Source organism: Pristis pectinata, chromosome 2 (genome assembly GCF_009764475.1).
Source record: "Pristis pectinata isolate sPriPec2 chromosome 2, sPriPec2.1.pri, whole genome shotgun sequence".
Lineage (NCBI taxonomy): Eukaryota > Metazoa > Chordata > Chondrichthyes > Rhinopristiformes > Pristidae > Pristis > Pristis pectinata.
In genome coordinates this window covers 39,738,329-39,753,231 of record NC_067406.1, presented here as the reverse complement: position 1 = coordinate 39,753,231, position 14,903 = coordinate 39,738,329, and the positions used below count along the sequence as shown (strand labels likewise).

Sequence of the window (14,903 nt, the reverse complement as noted above, 5' to 3'; positions counted from 1 at the left end):
CAATGTCATTCCTCACCTAATTTTAATTATACCCTCTTCTCCACACATTCCCATTAATCCCCCCCCCCCCCCCCCCCCCCCCCCCCCCCCCCCCCCCCCCCCCCCCCCCCCCCCCCCCCCCCCACACACACACACAAGATTATATCAACCACCTACATTAGGGACAACTTGCAGTGACTGATTGACCCACCAACCCAGATCTTTGGGCATGTGGAAGAAAAACCAACAGTCACAGGAAGAACATGTAAACTCCACACAGGTAGGACCAGTAGTCCAGATGGGACCTGGGTCACTGGAGCTATGAAGAAGCAGGTCTATTAGCTGCACCCACACTACTGCCAAACTCAATTTGTGCCAGATAATAGAAGTTCACTTTCATAGTGAAATTATTTTTAAAAATGCTGCTCCCAAAATAAAAAGTATACATTAAAAATAGTACGATATTTGAAATGACTAGGTTTGCATTTTTATCAATTTGGTTTTACATTAGAGCTCTCAGATTCTGTACCATTTTGGGTTTTTTTTGCCCACTCACCACTGAGAAGTTCAATCCAGCTTTGTACCGCTTCTGGAGGCTGTGTTTCCTTAATATGTTTCAAAGCTTCATCAAGCAATACATCTCCAGTAGGGGTATCTGACTTACAGATAACCTAAAAGAGACAAGCAAACAAGCTTTCTTTAAAATATAAATTCCAAAGCTTTTATGTGATTAGATGACAATTAACATCTACCATTGCAAATGCTCTTCTCTTGAAGATATTAAGTCTTGATGGGATTATTTCAAGAGATGACTTTTGCCAGTAGCACTCTGAGAAATAGTTATTTGTCAAGTCTAGACACAGATAGCTGGCTGACAATATGACAGTGTAGGAGCTTCATAGGCAAGCCTACCAAGTATTTACAGTTCCGAGTTGTGCCACTGACTAAAATAAATAGCAGCAGGATGCAGGGGCTCAGAGGATGGTGTAGCATCCCAAAACTCTGGCAGGAACAGCAATCTTGATACAGACCAGACAAACTTATTTACCTTACTTGTGCACATGGAAATAGTGATTATTTGTCACTGGGTACAAGGGTCTTAGAAGAGAAAAATAAGATTGCTGGCACATTTAATCTAATGAGAAACTGAGCCATTATCTTACAATGGCTTTCAATGCAGATAATGAAAATATTATGCACTTGATAACAACAAGCATGACACCCAGTTAACCAGCCATATATTAAAGAACTAAAAGGTCTAGCAAGAGGAAATGAAGGAAATAAGTATTAGTCAAAAAATTGTACTCGAGAAATTGGTGATTTTGAAGCTTGGCTTTAGAGATTGATGTTCTTGTTGGTATCTTCTCAACCTCTATAGATTCTGGAATTGTTGCTATGAATTGAAGGGCACCAAATGTGAGCTCACTATTGAAGAAGGGGAGGGGGGGGGGGGGGGAGGAAGAGAAGCACAAAACTACCAACCTGTTAACCTAATATCAGTGTTGGGAGAAAATGGAATCTGTAATTTAGGATAATAATACCAGAAGGTACCTTGAAAGAAACAATATGATTAAACAGAATTTGACTAATCTGCTGGAGTTCTTTGAGCATTTAACAAGTAAAATAGACAGAGGAACCAATGGATATGATGCATTTAGATTAATTTTCTGCCTTTCATTTCCTCTTTTTCTCTTTTAAAATTTTCCTCTTTTAAATCTGTTCAGCTTCCTATATCCCTGCCAAGCCATTTTAAAACCTTCCCAACAGCATCAGTAAACCTGTCTGCAAGAATCTAATGACATATGAAAATAGCAGTAGTAGACTCTCTGACGCCTCTAGCCAACTCCGCTATTCCATATGATTATGACTGATATGCCCCAGGCCTCAGTTCCTCTTCTGTGCTAGTTCCTCATAGCCCTGAATTCTGAGATCTTTCAAAGATGTATCCAACTCCTCTTTAAAAACCTCCAATGATCATGTCTCCCTAACTATCCAGGGTAGAAAATTCCAGAAATTCATCACTCTCTGCAAGAAATTCCTGTACACCTCAATTTTAAATGACTGCTGGCTTACCTTGTAACTATTCCCCTTGTCGAGGCTCTCCCTCTAGTGAAACATCTCAACATCTACCCTTCTATGTCCCTTTAGGAGCCTTTATATTTCAATAAGATCACACCTCAATCACTTAAACCTCAAAGAATACAGATCGAGAACATTGGCCCTGCCCCAGCTGAGGAGCAACCCATCTGGTCTGCACAGTCCCACCTTTCCAAAAAATGATCCCAATGCCCCAGGAATCTAAATCCCTTTCCTCCTGGATTGTGCGCCAGTCAAGGCATTCATCTCAACTATCCTTTAATTCCTATAATCATTGAGTTGTAGCACCAAGAATAATTTGCAGATTACATTTGGTATCCTGCTTCTTAATCTCTTTCCTAACTGCTTAAAGTCTGCATGAAAGTCTCAACCCTTCTCATACCCATATTATCAATACCACAACCTCTGGCTGTTCACCCTTCCCCTCCAGAAATTTCTGCTGAGGAATCTGTAATGTATGTGGCCAGAGAAATATCTGTCTACTTCTCCAACTATAAAATACCACATAAGTATTGCTCTCTTGATCTAATGAACTGGCAGTGGACTTAAATGAAGCGAAGAGATATTTTCCAACCTATTTGGTGACTGTGGGTTTAATTCAAAAAATTCCATTTTATTAACTGCAGAGTTAGTTACAGGATAGTATATGTGCCTCCAATCAATAGGAAAGCAAAAGAGAAGGATGGAAGACCAGTGTATAGGATTTGGGATCCAGTGCATTGGGGTGGGAAAATGAGTTGGATAAGAAAAATTGGCAGAATGCAACACCTGGCAAGAGACTTTAATTTTACCAACATTAATACTTAGATTTTTTTTTAAAAGTGGTATATTCTTTAAAGTATCTAGGATTATCCATGGACCATGAAGTAATCCTGAATGAGAAATGAATTGAAGGTCCAGTCTAGGAGCTCACAACATTAACAGCCACATTAATAGGCACAAGTGTATGCCATATGGCCCTTCGAGCCCGCTCCACCATTCATCATGATCATAGTTGATCTTAAAATTTTGTACAGAAAAATGGAGCTCTCTCTGTATCCCTCGATTCTCTAAATATACAGAAATCTATCAACCTCTTCTTAGACAAATGACAGAGTCTCCACAGCCCTCCAAGGTAGAGGCTCCAAAGAATCACCATATTCTCAAGAAAGAAATTTCTCTTCTCCTGACTCTACACTACTAAGAATTTTCCAGAGAAACAAAGGAATGCAGATGCTGGAATCCAGATGAAAAACCTATGATGCTGGAGGAACTCAGCAGGCCAGGCAGCATCCGTGGAGAAAAGCAGGCAGTCAACGTTTCAGGTCAGGACCCTTCTTCAGGACTGCAGATAGGAAAAGAGGAAGCCTAGATCCTTGACTTTCTAACCAACAGACCGCAATCAGTGAGGATAGGCAGCAATACCTCCAGCACAATTATTCTCAACACTGGTGCCCCACAAGACTGCGTCCTCAGCCCTCTACTCCCTATACACTCATGACTGTGTGGCCAGATTTTGCTCTAACTCCATCTACAAGTTTGCAGATGATGCCACCGTTGTAGGCCACATCTCAAACAGCAATGAGTCGGAGTACAGGGAGGAGATGGAGAATTTAGTGGAATGGTGTCATGACAACAACCTTGCCCTCAATGTCAACAAAAGAGCTGGTCATTGACTTCAGGAAAGGGGGCGGTGTACATGTACCCATCTACATCAATGGTGCTGAGGTCAAGAGGGTTGACAACTTCAAGTTCCTGGGAGTGAACATCACCAACAGCCTGTCTTGTTCAAATCATGTAGATGCCATGGCCAAGAAAGCTCACCAGCACCTCTATTTCCTCAGGAGGCTAAAGAAATTTGGTTTGTCCCCTTTGACTCTCACCAACTTTTACCGATGCACCATAGAAAGCATCCTATCTGGATGTACTACAGCTTGGTATGGCAACTGCTCTGCCCAGGACTGCAAGAAAATGCAGAGAGTTGTGGACACAGCCCAGCGCATCACGGACACCAGCCTCCCCTCCTTGGACTCCTACCTCTCGTTGTCTTGGTGAAGCAGCCAGCATAATCAAAGACCCCACCCACCCGGGTCATTCTCTCTTCTCTCCTCTTCCATCGGGTAGAAGATATAGGACCCTGAGGGCACGTACCACCAGACTTAAGGATAGCTTCTACCCCACTGTGTTAAGACCATTGAACAGTTCCCTTATACAGTGAGATGGACTATGATCTCACGATCTACCTTGTTGTGACCTTGCACCTTATTGCACTGCACTTTCTCTGTAGCTATGACACTTTACTCTGTACTGTTATTGTTTCTACCTGTACTGCATTAATGGACTCTGTACTAACTCAATATAACTACACTGAGTAATGAAATGAATTGACCTGTACGATCGGTATGCAAGACAAGTTTTTCACTGTACCTCGGTACAAGTGACAATAATAAACCAATACCAATACCCAGTATATAGGAGGGAAAAGCAGAGCAGCGATAGGTGGACAAAAGAGGGGAAAAGGGGTGGGCACACGGTGGTGACAGGTAGATGCAGGTAAGGGATAGTGATAGGCAGGTGTGGGGGAGGAGAGGAGAGCAGATCCACCTGGTGATGGATCAAAGGTCAGGAAGGGTAGAAAAAAGATAGGCTAGGAAAGGGAAGAAAAGAAGGGGCATGGTGGGTGTGGAAGGGGTGGGGGTCACTTAAAGTGGGAGAATTCAATGTTCATGGCGTTAGGCTGCAAGGTTCCAAGACAGAAAATGAGGTGCTGTTCCTCCAGTTTGTGCTTGGAATTCTTCTGGCAGTGGAGCAGGCTGAGAACTGACATACAGTATCTTTGATGGAGTGGAAGGAGTTGAAGTGACTGGCAACGGGGAGATGCAGATTGCAGTTACAGACAGAGCGCAGGTGTTCTGCAAAACGGTCACCCAGTCTGCATTTGGTCTCACCGATGTAGAGGTGGCCACACTTGGAGCACCGAATGCAGCAGATGATATTAAAGGGAGGCACAGGTAAATCTGTCTCACCTGAAAGGACTGTGTGGGTCCCTGGATGGAGGTGATCTAGGGGCAGGTGTTGTACCAATGGCAGGGGGCATGGAAAGTTCCCGGGGCAGGTACGCCTCCCATCTTTTGTTCACCTAGTACTGCTCTGCTTTTCCCTCCTGTATATTGGGCTTCCCCTTTACCTATCTTGAGTCCTGAAGAAGGGTCCTGACCCAAAAAGTTAACCACCTGCTTTTCTCCACGGATGTTGCCTGACCTGCTGATTTCCTCCAGCGTCATAGTGTTTTTCATAAGAATTTTCCAAATTTAAATGAGACCTCTCTCTCATTCTTCCAAACTCTCGAGAAAAGTGGCCTCCTCAATCTTTGCTCCATGCAGCAAACCCAGCAGCCCAGAAACCTATCTGATGCATTTTTGTTGCACCCCCTCTGTGTCAAGTGTATCTCTCTATAACATTTTACAGAAGAATAAAACTGTACAAAATATTCCAGGTGCAGTCTCACCAAGGCCCTATATAATTGTAATGGGATACCTTTATTCCTCTACTCAAATCTTCCTGAATGAAGGTCAACATATAATTTGTCTTCCTGTTTGCTGCTGTTTCAGATTAGCTTTCAGACACATAGGTCCCTTTGAACTTCAACATCTTCCAATTTGCCATCATTTTAAAAAAATACTGTACTTTTGTTTTGTGCACCAAAATGCATGACATCATATTTTCCATGTTATATTCCATCTGCCATGTCCTTGCCCACTCACTTATCACATGTCCCCTTGAAGGCTCTTTACATCCCCTACCTCAATACTCATAATCACACCAAGTTTAATATTATCAGCAAACTTAGAACTCTGACATTTGGTTCCCCTATTCAAATCATTGATATGATCTGTGAATAGCAGGGGCCCAAGTATCCCATTAATCACAGCTTGTCAACCTGAAAAGACTTGTATATTCTCAGTCTTTGCTTTTTGTTTTTTTAACCACTATCGGTATATTAACCACACTTTTATGTGCTCTAACCTTGATGACCAAGATTACTTTGTGGGATTGTACCACAATCTTTCTGAAAATCTAAATACACCAGAACCTCTGGATGTCCCTTAACTAATTTACTTGTCACATCCTCAAAGAACTTCAGTAGACAAGTAAAACATAATTTCCCTTTCACAAAATTCATGCCGACTCTGCTCAATCCCATTATCTTTTTCTCGGCATTCTGTCAATTGCATCCTTCATTGTAGATTCCAGCATTTTCCCTATTACTCATGTTATTAGTTTGGTGGTTCCTCATTTTCTCTCTCCCTCTTTTCTTAAATTGCGGAGTCACATTTACTACCCTACAATTTACAAAAACCATTCCAATGTCTAAAAACAACCATGGCATCCAGCATCTCTACTCCATGGATTTATAAGCTCTTAGTCTTTATTTCTAGTACTTTATTTTTGAAAACAAAGACTAATTTCTATAGTGCCTCTTATTTGCTATTTTGGTACTTCTGATTTTTTTTGTCACCTTCCATGAAGGCAGACACAAACTATTTGCTATTTCCTCATTCTACAGTATAAATACTTCCGTCTCTGTCTCATTAGTCTGTTGCTTTTTACATATCTAGAGAAGCTCTTATAGTCATTTTTTTTTAATGTTTCTTGCAAATGTATATTCTATCTTGCCTTTATCAATTTATTCATCCTCCTTTGCTGATTTCTAAAATGCTTCTAATCCTCAGGCCTATTTGTAGCAACTTTAGAAGCCACATCCTTTTGACACATTATCTTTAATTTCTCAGGTCCTGCTAGCTTTAACATTCCCTCTGACCTTTACCTCTCTGAATCCTAACAATCAGTCCACAGGAGAGGTCTCAGCTTTGTCTCCCCTACCTTCCCACCTTAATGAATTTTGAGCTCAATATTACATTGAACTCTTTTTCCACTGCTTCTGCCTTTGGCCTATTGCTTTGGCCAGGAGTTCTCACCCCAGACTGCAGATCCTTTCTCCCATCCCCAGAATACCCAAATCCACCTGGACCTCTTCCTCCTGCATCCTGCCTTCTCTTGATCTGTTCACTGTAAACCACCAAAGGGACATTGCCTTGATTTTTCCCTATCCCTTACTCATTCTAACCTACTGCCTTCTGAACTTGTAGCACTTTGTTCACTCAGAACCAATCCTGAGATAGTCATCAAACCTGCCAACAAAGGTGGCAATATTGTAGTATGACGAACTGACCTCTATCTTGTAAAGTCCAAAAGTCAGTACTCAAACACATCCTCATACCCCCTCTCTGAACCATGACCCCACCATCAAACATCAGGCCATCATCTCCCACACAGTCAAAGACCTCATATTTTCAGGAGCTCTTCCCTCCACAGCTTCCAAACTTGCAGTGCCCCAGCTCTGCACAGGTCGTTTCTTCTACCTTTTGTCCAAAATCCACAAGCAGAACTGTCCATATTTTCAGCTTGCTCTTGCCACACTGAACTTATTTCTTCCTACCTTGATTCCACCCTTTCTTCCCTGATCCAGTCCCTTCCCACTTATATCCATGACACTTCAGATGCTCTCTGCCAGTCTGATAGTTTCCAATTCCCTGGTTGCAACCAGTTCACCTTCACCATGAATGTACAATCCCTCTATGCCTTCATCACACATCAGGAGGCTCTGAAGGCCCTCCACTTCTTCTCTGAACAGTGAGTGACCCAATCAGTTTCCCAGCACCAACACACTCATTCGCTTGGCTAAACATGCCCTAATATTGAATAACTTTGCCTTTCACTCTACTAACTTTCTCCAAATCAAAGGTGTACCAATGCGCACTTGCTCAGACCCAAGCTATGCCTGTCTTTTTGTGGGATACATGCAACAGTCTTTGTTTTGATCCTACTCAGGGCCCACTCCCCCAACTCTTTTTCCAGTATAATGATGACTGTATTACTGCTGCCCTCTACACTCACAGAGAACTCAAAACATACACTTATGCAGCCAATTTCCATTCTGCTCTCATTTTCATATGGTCCATCTTTGACTCTTCTTTCCTTTTCCTGGATTTTTCCATCTCTATCTCAGGCAATAGGCTGGCCACAAACATCCGTTAAAAGTCCACAGACCCCCACAGCTATCTTGACTATACTTTCTCCCACCCTTGCTCCTGTAAGGGCACCATTCCATTCTCAGTTCCTCTATTTCCATCACATTCACTCCAATGATGAGACATTCTGTAGAGGTGCCTGTGAAATGTAATCTTCTACCTGAACCATGACTTCCCGTTTACCATAGTGCATGAGCCCTTGATGCATCTCTTCTATTTCCTGCACCTCTGCCTTCAACCCCTACACTTCTGAGCAGAACAAGAACACCCCTGCCCTTTCACCTTTTCCACCATCCAGGGCCCAAACAGTCCTTCCAGGAGAAGTAGCAATTCACTTGCACTTCTTCAAAACTAGTGTGTTCCTCACTCTTCCCCTCTGCAACTTAAAACTAATGTTCCCCCAGTTCTGATGAAAGTTTTCCAGCCCAAAACAAAAATTCCGATTCTCTATCCATCAATACTCTGACATACTGAGCATTTCCAACATCCTCTGTTTTTATTTCTAATTTCCAGAATCTACAGTTTTTTGATTTTCAATGGTAACTGCTAGGTTGCTTGCATGGATCTAATATTAATAAACAGCATGTATTTTTTTTTACTTAAAAAAGGCACACATAGACTCGAGGTAAACAATTTTCTCAAGAACAAGATTTGTAAGAATACAAACTTTTTCCACAAGAAAGTACAAATTCGGCTTTGGGTAGCTACACAACTTCCGTGGAACTAACACAGTTACATATAATGTAGCTGAAAAGATGAAAAGATTAAAATATTTCATTAAGTATGTTGGAACTGTACAACTAGATGAATATTTCTCTTTATTCTCCTCTATTTAACTTCTCATAGTTATGGTTCTTACCTTCCTTGTTAGTAAACTTTTGCGTCTCATGCCAAAAGATTCTAGTTGCAAGCGTCCTCTTAGAGCCAGTTCTATCAGCATACATCCACGCAACCCAGAGGAGATGCAATCATTCCAAAATGATGTATAACCCTGCAGGAACAAGATTTACATTTATAAAGCACTTTTCACATCCTTCTTAGGATATCCCAGAGCACTTTCAGCCAATGAATTAGCTGCAGTTGTTGAGTTTCCTACATTACAACTAAATTGTGCATAGCAGCTTCCCATAAACAGCAATGTGACAATGACTAGATAATTTATTTTTCCAGTAAATGTTAATTGATTGATAAATATTGACCAGGAAACTGAATTAATAATGGAAAACAGGGAAATGGCAGATGAATTAACAGGTATTTTGTCACAGTCTTCACTTAGGATATACAGCGGCATGCAAAAGTTTGGACACCCCTGGTCAACTATTCACAGTAACAGAAATTTTGAGTAGAAGATGAACTGATCTCCAAAAGTCATAAATTTACAGAAACATTCTTTTCAATATTTTAAGCAAGATTAGTGTATTATTTTTGTTTTGTACAATTTTAGACTGAAAAAAAGGAAAGGAGCACCATGCAAAGGTTTGGGCACCCCAAGAGATTTGAACTCTCAGATAACTTTTACCAAGGTCTCAGACCTTCATTAGCTTGTTAGGGCTATGGTTGTTCACAGTCATCATTAGGAAAGGCCAGGTGGTGCAAATTTTAAAGCTTTATAAATTACCTGATTCCTCAAACCTTGTCGCAATAATCAGCAGCCGCCTAGCACTCTGAAAACTAAAATAAATGATGCCCACAAAGCAGGAGAAGGCTATAAGAAGATAGCAAAGTGTTTTCAGGTAGCCGTTTCCTCAGTTCGTAATGTAATTAAGAAATGGCAGTTAACAGGAACGGTGGAGGTCAAGTTGAGGTCAGGAAGACCAAGAAAACTTTGAGAGAACTGCTCATAGGATTGCCAGAAAGGCAAATCAAAACCCCCATTTCACTGCAAAAGACCTTCAGGAAGATTCAGCAGACTCTGGAGTGGTGGTGCACTGTTGTACTGTGCAGTGACACCTGCACATATATGACCTTCATGGAAGAGTCATCAGAAGAAAACCTTTCCTGCATCCTCACCACAAAATTCAGCATCAGAAGTTTGCAAAGGAACATCTAAACAAGCCTGATGCATTTTGGAAACAAGTCCTGTGGACTGATGAAGTTAAAATAGAACTTTCTGGCCGCAATGAGCAAAGGTATGTTTGGAGAAAAAGTGTGCAGAATTTCATGAAAAGAACACCTCTCCAACTGTTAAGCACGGGGGTGAATCGATCATGCTTTGGGCTTGTGTTGCAGCCAGTGGCATGGGGAACATTTCACTGGTAGAGAGAAGAATGAATTCAATTAAATACCAGCAAATTCTGGAAGGAAACATCACTCCATCTGTAAAAAAGCTGAAGATGAAAAGAGGATGGCTTCTATAACAGGATAACGATCCTAAACACACCTCAAAAATCCACAATGGACTGCCTCAAGAGGCACAAGCTGAAGGTCTTGCCATGGCCCTCAGTCCCCTGACCTAAACATCATCGAAAATCTGTGGATAGACCTCAAAAGAGCAGTGCATGCAAGACGGCCCAAGAATCTCACAAAACTTAGAAGCCTTTTGCAAGGGAGAATGGGCGAAAATCCCCCAAACAAGAACTGAAAGACTCTTAGCTGGCTACAGAAAGCGTTTACAAGCTGTGATACTTGCCAAAGGGGGTGTTACTAAGTACTGACCATGCAGGGTGCCCAAATTTTTGCTTCAGGCCCTTTTCCCTTTTTGTTATTTTGAAACTGTAAAAGATGGAAATAAAAAAGTAATCTTGCTTAAAATATTAAAGAAATGTCTCATCTTTAACTTTATGCCTTTTGGAAATCAGGTCATCTTTTACTCGCTTAGCTATTCACAGTAACAGAAATTTTGACCGGGGGTGCCCAAACTTTTGCATGCCACTGTACAAGTAACATCCAAATAATAGCTGTAAATTAGGAATTAGAAGAGGGAGGAACTCCAGAAAATACCAGGGAAGTAGCACTGACCAAACCGTTGGAGCTGTGAACTGACATCTCTTGGTGATGATGGACCTTATTCTTGGGTTTTAAAAAGAATGACCCGTGAGATAATTAATGCACTGGTATTAATTTCCCACAATTCCCTAGAATTGGGGAAAGTTATATTAGATTGGAAAATAGCAAATGTGTCTTCTTTATATACAAAAAGGAGGGAGTTAGAAAGTAAGAAACTATAAGCCAGTTAGCTTAATATCTGTCATATTGCAAATGTTAGAAACCATCACTAAAGACGTTATAGCAGGATACTTAAAAATATTCAAGATCATTAGCCAAAGCCAACCTGATTTTGTAAAAGGAAAAATATGTTTGACCAATTTATTGGAGTTCTTTGCTGGACTAACATGTGCCGTGAAAAAAAGGGGAAGTGATGTTTATACTACAATTTCTAGAAAGCATTTGATAAGTTGCTGCATCAAATGTTATTGGGGAAAAACTCATGGTGTAAGAGGTAATATATTTGCATGAACAGAATTTGGCTGGCTAACAGGAAAGAGTAAGCAGGAATGGTTCTTTTTCTGGTTGTTAAGATGTAATGACTGGTATGCCACAGAGATTCATGTTAGGACCCTCATCTTTTTACAGTTTATATAAATGACTTGGGCAGAGGTACTAAAGGTAGGTAGGAAAGCAAGTTGCGATGAGGAAACAAGTAGATTAAATAAGCAAAGATGTAGCAAAACAAATATAATGTAGGAAAGATAAAAAAAAGTCATATTATCTAATTGGTAAGAGATTGCAGAGAGATCTAGGTATACCATGCATGATCTGCAAAAGGTCAACATGCAGGTAGCCTGAGTAATTACGAAAGCTAACAGAATGTTATCATTTGAAAAACTCAGCAGGTCAGGCAACATATATGGAAAGAAGACACAAGAGAGACTGCAGATGCTGGAAATCTGGAGAAACACACAAAATTCTGGAGGAACTCAGCAGGTCAGGCAGCATTTATGGAGGGAATTGAACGGTCGACATTTCAGGCCAAGACCCTTCATCAGGACTCAACCTGATGAAGAAATGGAAAGAAACCAGAGTTAATGTTTCAGCTCAAAGACCCTTCATTAGAACTTCTCAGTGTTTCCAGCATTTTCTGATTTTATTTCAGATTTCCAGCATCTGCAGTATTTCAATATTCAGAATATCATTATTGTTAAGGGAATTGAATAAAAGGTAAGGGAGATTATACTTCAGTTTTTTTTAAGAGCCTTACTTAGGCCACATCTGGAATACAGAGTCGTCTCCTTATTTGTGGAAGATTGTTAATGTGTCGAAGGCAGTTCAGAGAAGGTTTACTGAACTGATACCTGAAAAGGGTGGATTGTCTTATGACGAAAGGTTGGACAGGCCAGGCTTGTATCCACTGGAATTTAGAAGAGCTAGATGTGACTTGATTGAAACACAAGATCCTGAGGGTGGATTTAGAGAGGATGTTTCCTCTTGTGAGGAAATCTAGAAATAGGGGACAATGCTTAAAAATAAGGGGTCGTTCATTTAGGACAGAGATGAGGCAATGTTTTATTTCTCTCAGAAGGTTGCAAGTCTTTGCAGCTCTCTTTCTTGAGTGGCAGTGGAAATGGTGACTTTGAATAGTTTTAAGGTAGACAGCTACTTGATAATCAAGGAGGTTACTGTAGATAGATGGGAATGCAAAGATTGAGATTACAATTCAGATCAGGCTTGATCTTATTTAATGATGCAGCAGGATTAAGAGTCAGACAACTTTTGCTCTTTTTTTTATTTCCATGTTCTAGCAATCAATATTTATTGGTCATTCCTAACTTTTGCATTGCAGATGATGGAAAATCCTTAGGGTGTCAGGAGGCAAGTCACTCGCGACAGAACACCGAGCTTCTGAGCTGCTCATGTATCCATGGCACTTACGGGGCTCGTGGAGTTTCTAGTCATTGATGACCCAGAGGATATTTATGACTGGGAGACTTGGCAATGGTAATGCATTGAATGTCAAGGATTAGCGATTACACTGTCAATTTTGGGGGACGGCTATTGCCTGGCACTTTTGTGGTGCAAACTTTCCTTGCCACTTTTCAGCCCAATGCCTGAATGCTATTTAGGTCATGTTGCACGTAGGCCTGAGCACTTCATTTGCTGAGGAATTGCAAATGGAATTGAATGTCGAGCAGTCATCAGTGAACATCTTTGTCTCTGACCTCGCTGGGGGAAAAAAAAATCAGGTTGTGTCTAGCAGACTGCTCAAAGGAACTTCTGCAGTGATATCCTGGGAATGAGCTGATTGACCACTTTCAGCCATAACCACTTCTCTTTGTGTGAGGTATGACTCCAGCACTGGAGTGTTTTCCCTTAACTTCAGTTTAAGCAGGGCTTCTTGATTCTACACTCAATCAAATGCTGCCTTGATGTCACAGTGTCTCTTATCTCACCTATAGAATTCAGCTCTAGTTGGCAATGAAGTGTTAAGTTTATTAAAATCAAATAAAAAAAAGCTGGAGATACTGGAAATCCAAAATAAAAAAAAACAGAAAATGCTGGAAACAGTTAGTAGGTAAGGCAGCAACTGTGGAAAGAGAAACAAGAGTTGACGTTTCAGGCTGAAGACTCTTCATTGCAACAGTATGCCAAAAAAACACAGCTGAGAAACATTACCAGGGTTTCTATGCCAATCATCTCAGGGGAAATGCAAATTTAAAAATCAATTTAAAAAATAAAACTTAGGAGCTGCTTCTACATTCCAAATGCCTTTGCCCTGTTGCCTGGTATTTTGGACAATTACATGGGCAATGTTCACTGTTCACTGAACCACTCCCCCCACCGATATCACCATCACCCCTCAATCATAGGACTCTCAGACTGAGCCAGAAACCCATGCAAGCCTGGGGTCTCACTCAGCCTAATGCTCTCATTATTCAGCCATTCAGCTGCACTGAAAAATCTCCACACAGCCAAAAGGTGGTGACTGCCCACTGATGTATAGCTAGGGAATTCTACCTCCCAGCAGTGCAATGAGGGACAGGCTTCATCAGGCAAGCAATTATAGGGTGGAAAGTGCCTGGCTTGGCAATGGGTAATCCACTCCACCACATTGGCCAACTTTCCAGCAGTTATTGTAATAATATGATCAGTTACAAAACTACTTCTTTCTTCACACAAATTTAGCACTACTAGAAACTTTATGATTCAACATTACCCTAACAAAGTCTGTTATTTGTTTTCCTGACTTGTAACAAAAATAGTGCCTAAAGCAGTTAAACTAATATAGTGGGAAGATCAAATCCCAGACCTGGAACTTTTAAGTTAGGTACTGCGGTACAACAGATAATCAAAAAGAATGACTCTTTGTTCTTTCCAACTCTTGTAAAGTGAGGCACAATATTAAATGTTAGTTGCAGGCAAATTGAAACATACCCATTTTCACATCACCATTCAGCACTTCTCAACTGTACATTTCTGCAATACAAAGTTATTTTTACACTTACTATGCACTCGTCAGCCTGTTTGTTATAGAATATAATCTCACACTGGTATGCCTACTCATATGGTTCAGGTCCTTGAGTATCAGAAAAGAAACGAAGAAAAAAGAGAATGACAGAAAAAAGAGAACTGCATTTAAATAACCATCCTTCATGACACACAGATGCCCCAAAGTACTTTGTAACCAATTCGAAGTGCAGTGTCTGTTATAATGTAGGATACACAACAGCCAATTTTCATACAAGGTGCTATAAACAACTCAGGGATAACATCCCTGCTCTTCTTCAAAATAAAGTGCCATGGGCATTAGGACTCTCATCT

The 14,903-nt window shown here is 40.9% G+C and overlaps 1 protein-coding gene across 1 annotated transcript in view; it reads right to left on the bottom strand.

The window, feature by feature from the left end:
* Window positions 1-14,903, bottom strand: part of golph3a (golgi phosphoprotein 3a) — a 47,935-nt gene that overhangs the window by 16,385 nt on the left and 16,647 nt on the right. Inside the window, exons 2-3 of the mRNA XM_052010454.1 lie at window positions 9,007-9,138; window positions 536-650 (exon numbers count right to left, since the gene is read on the bottom strand). Coding sequence (XP_051866414.1) covers window positions 536-650; window positions 9,007-9,138 — 247 coding nt within the window. The remainder of the gene's footprint in view (window positions 1-535; window positions 651-9,006; window positions 9,139-14,903) is intronic.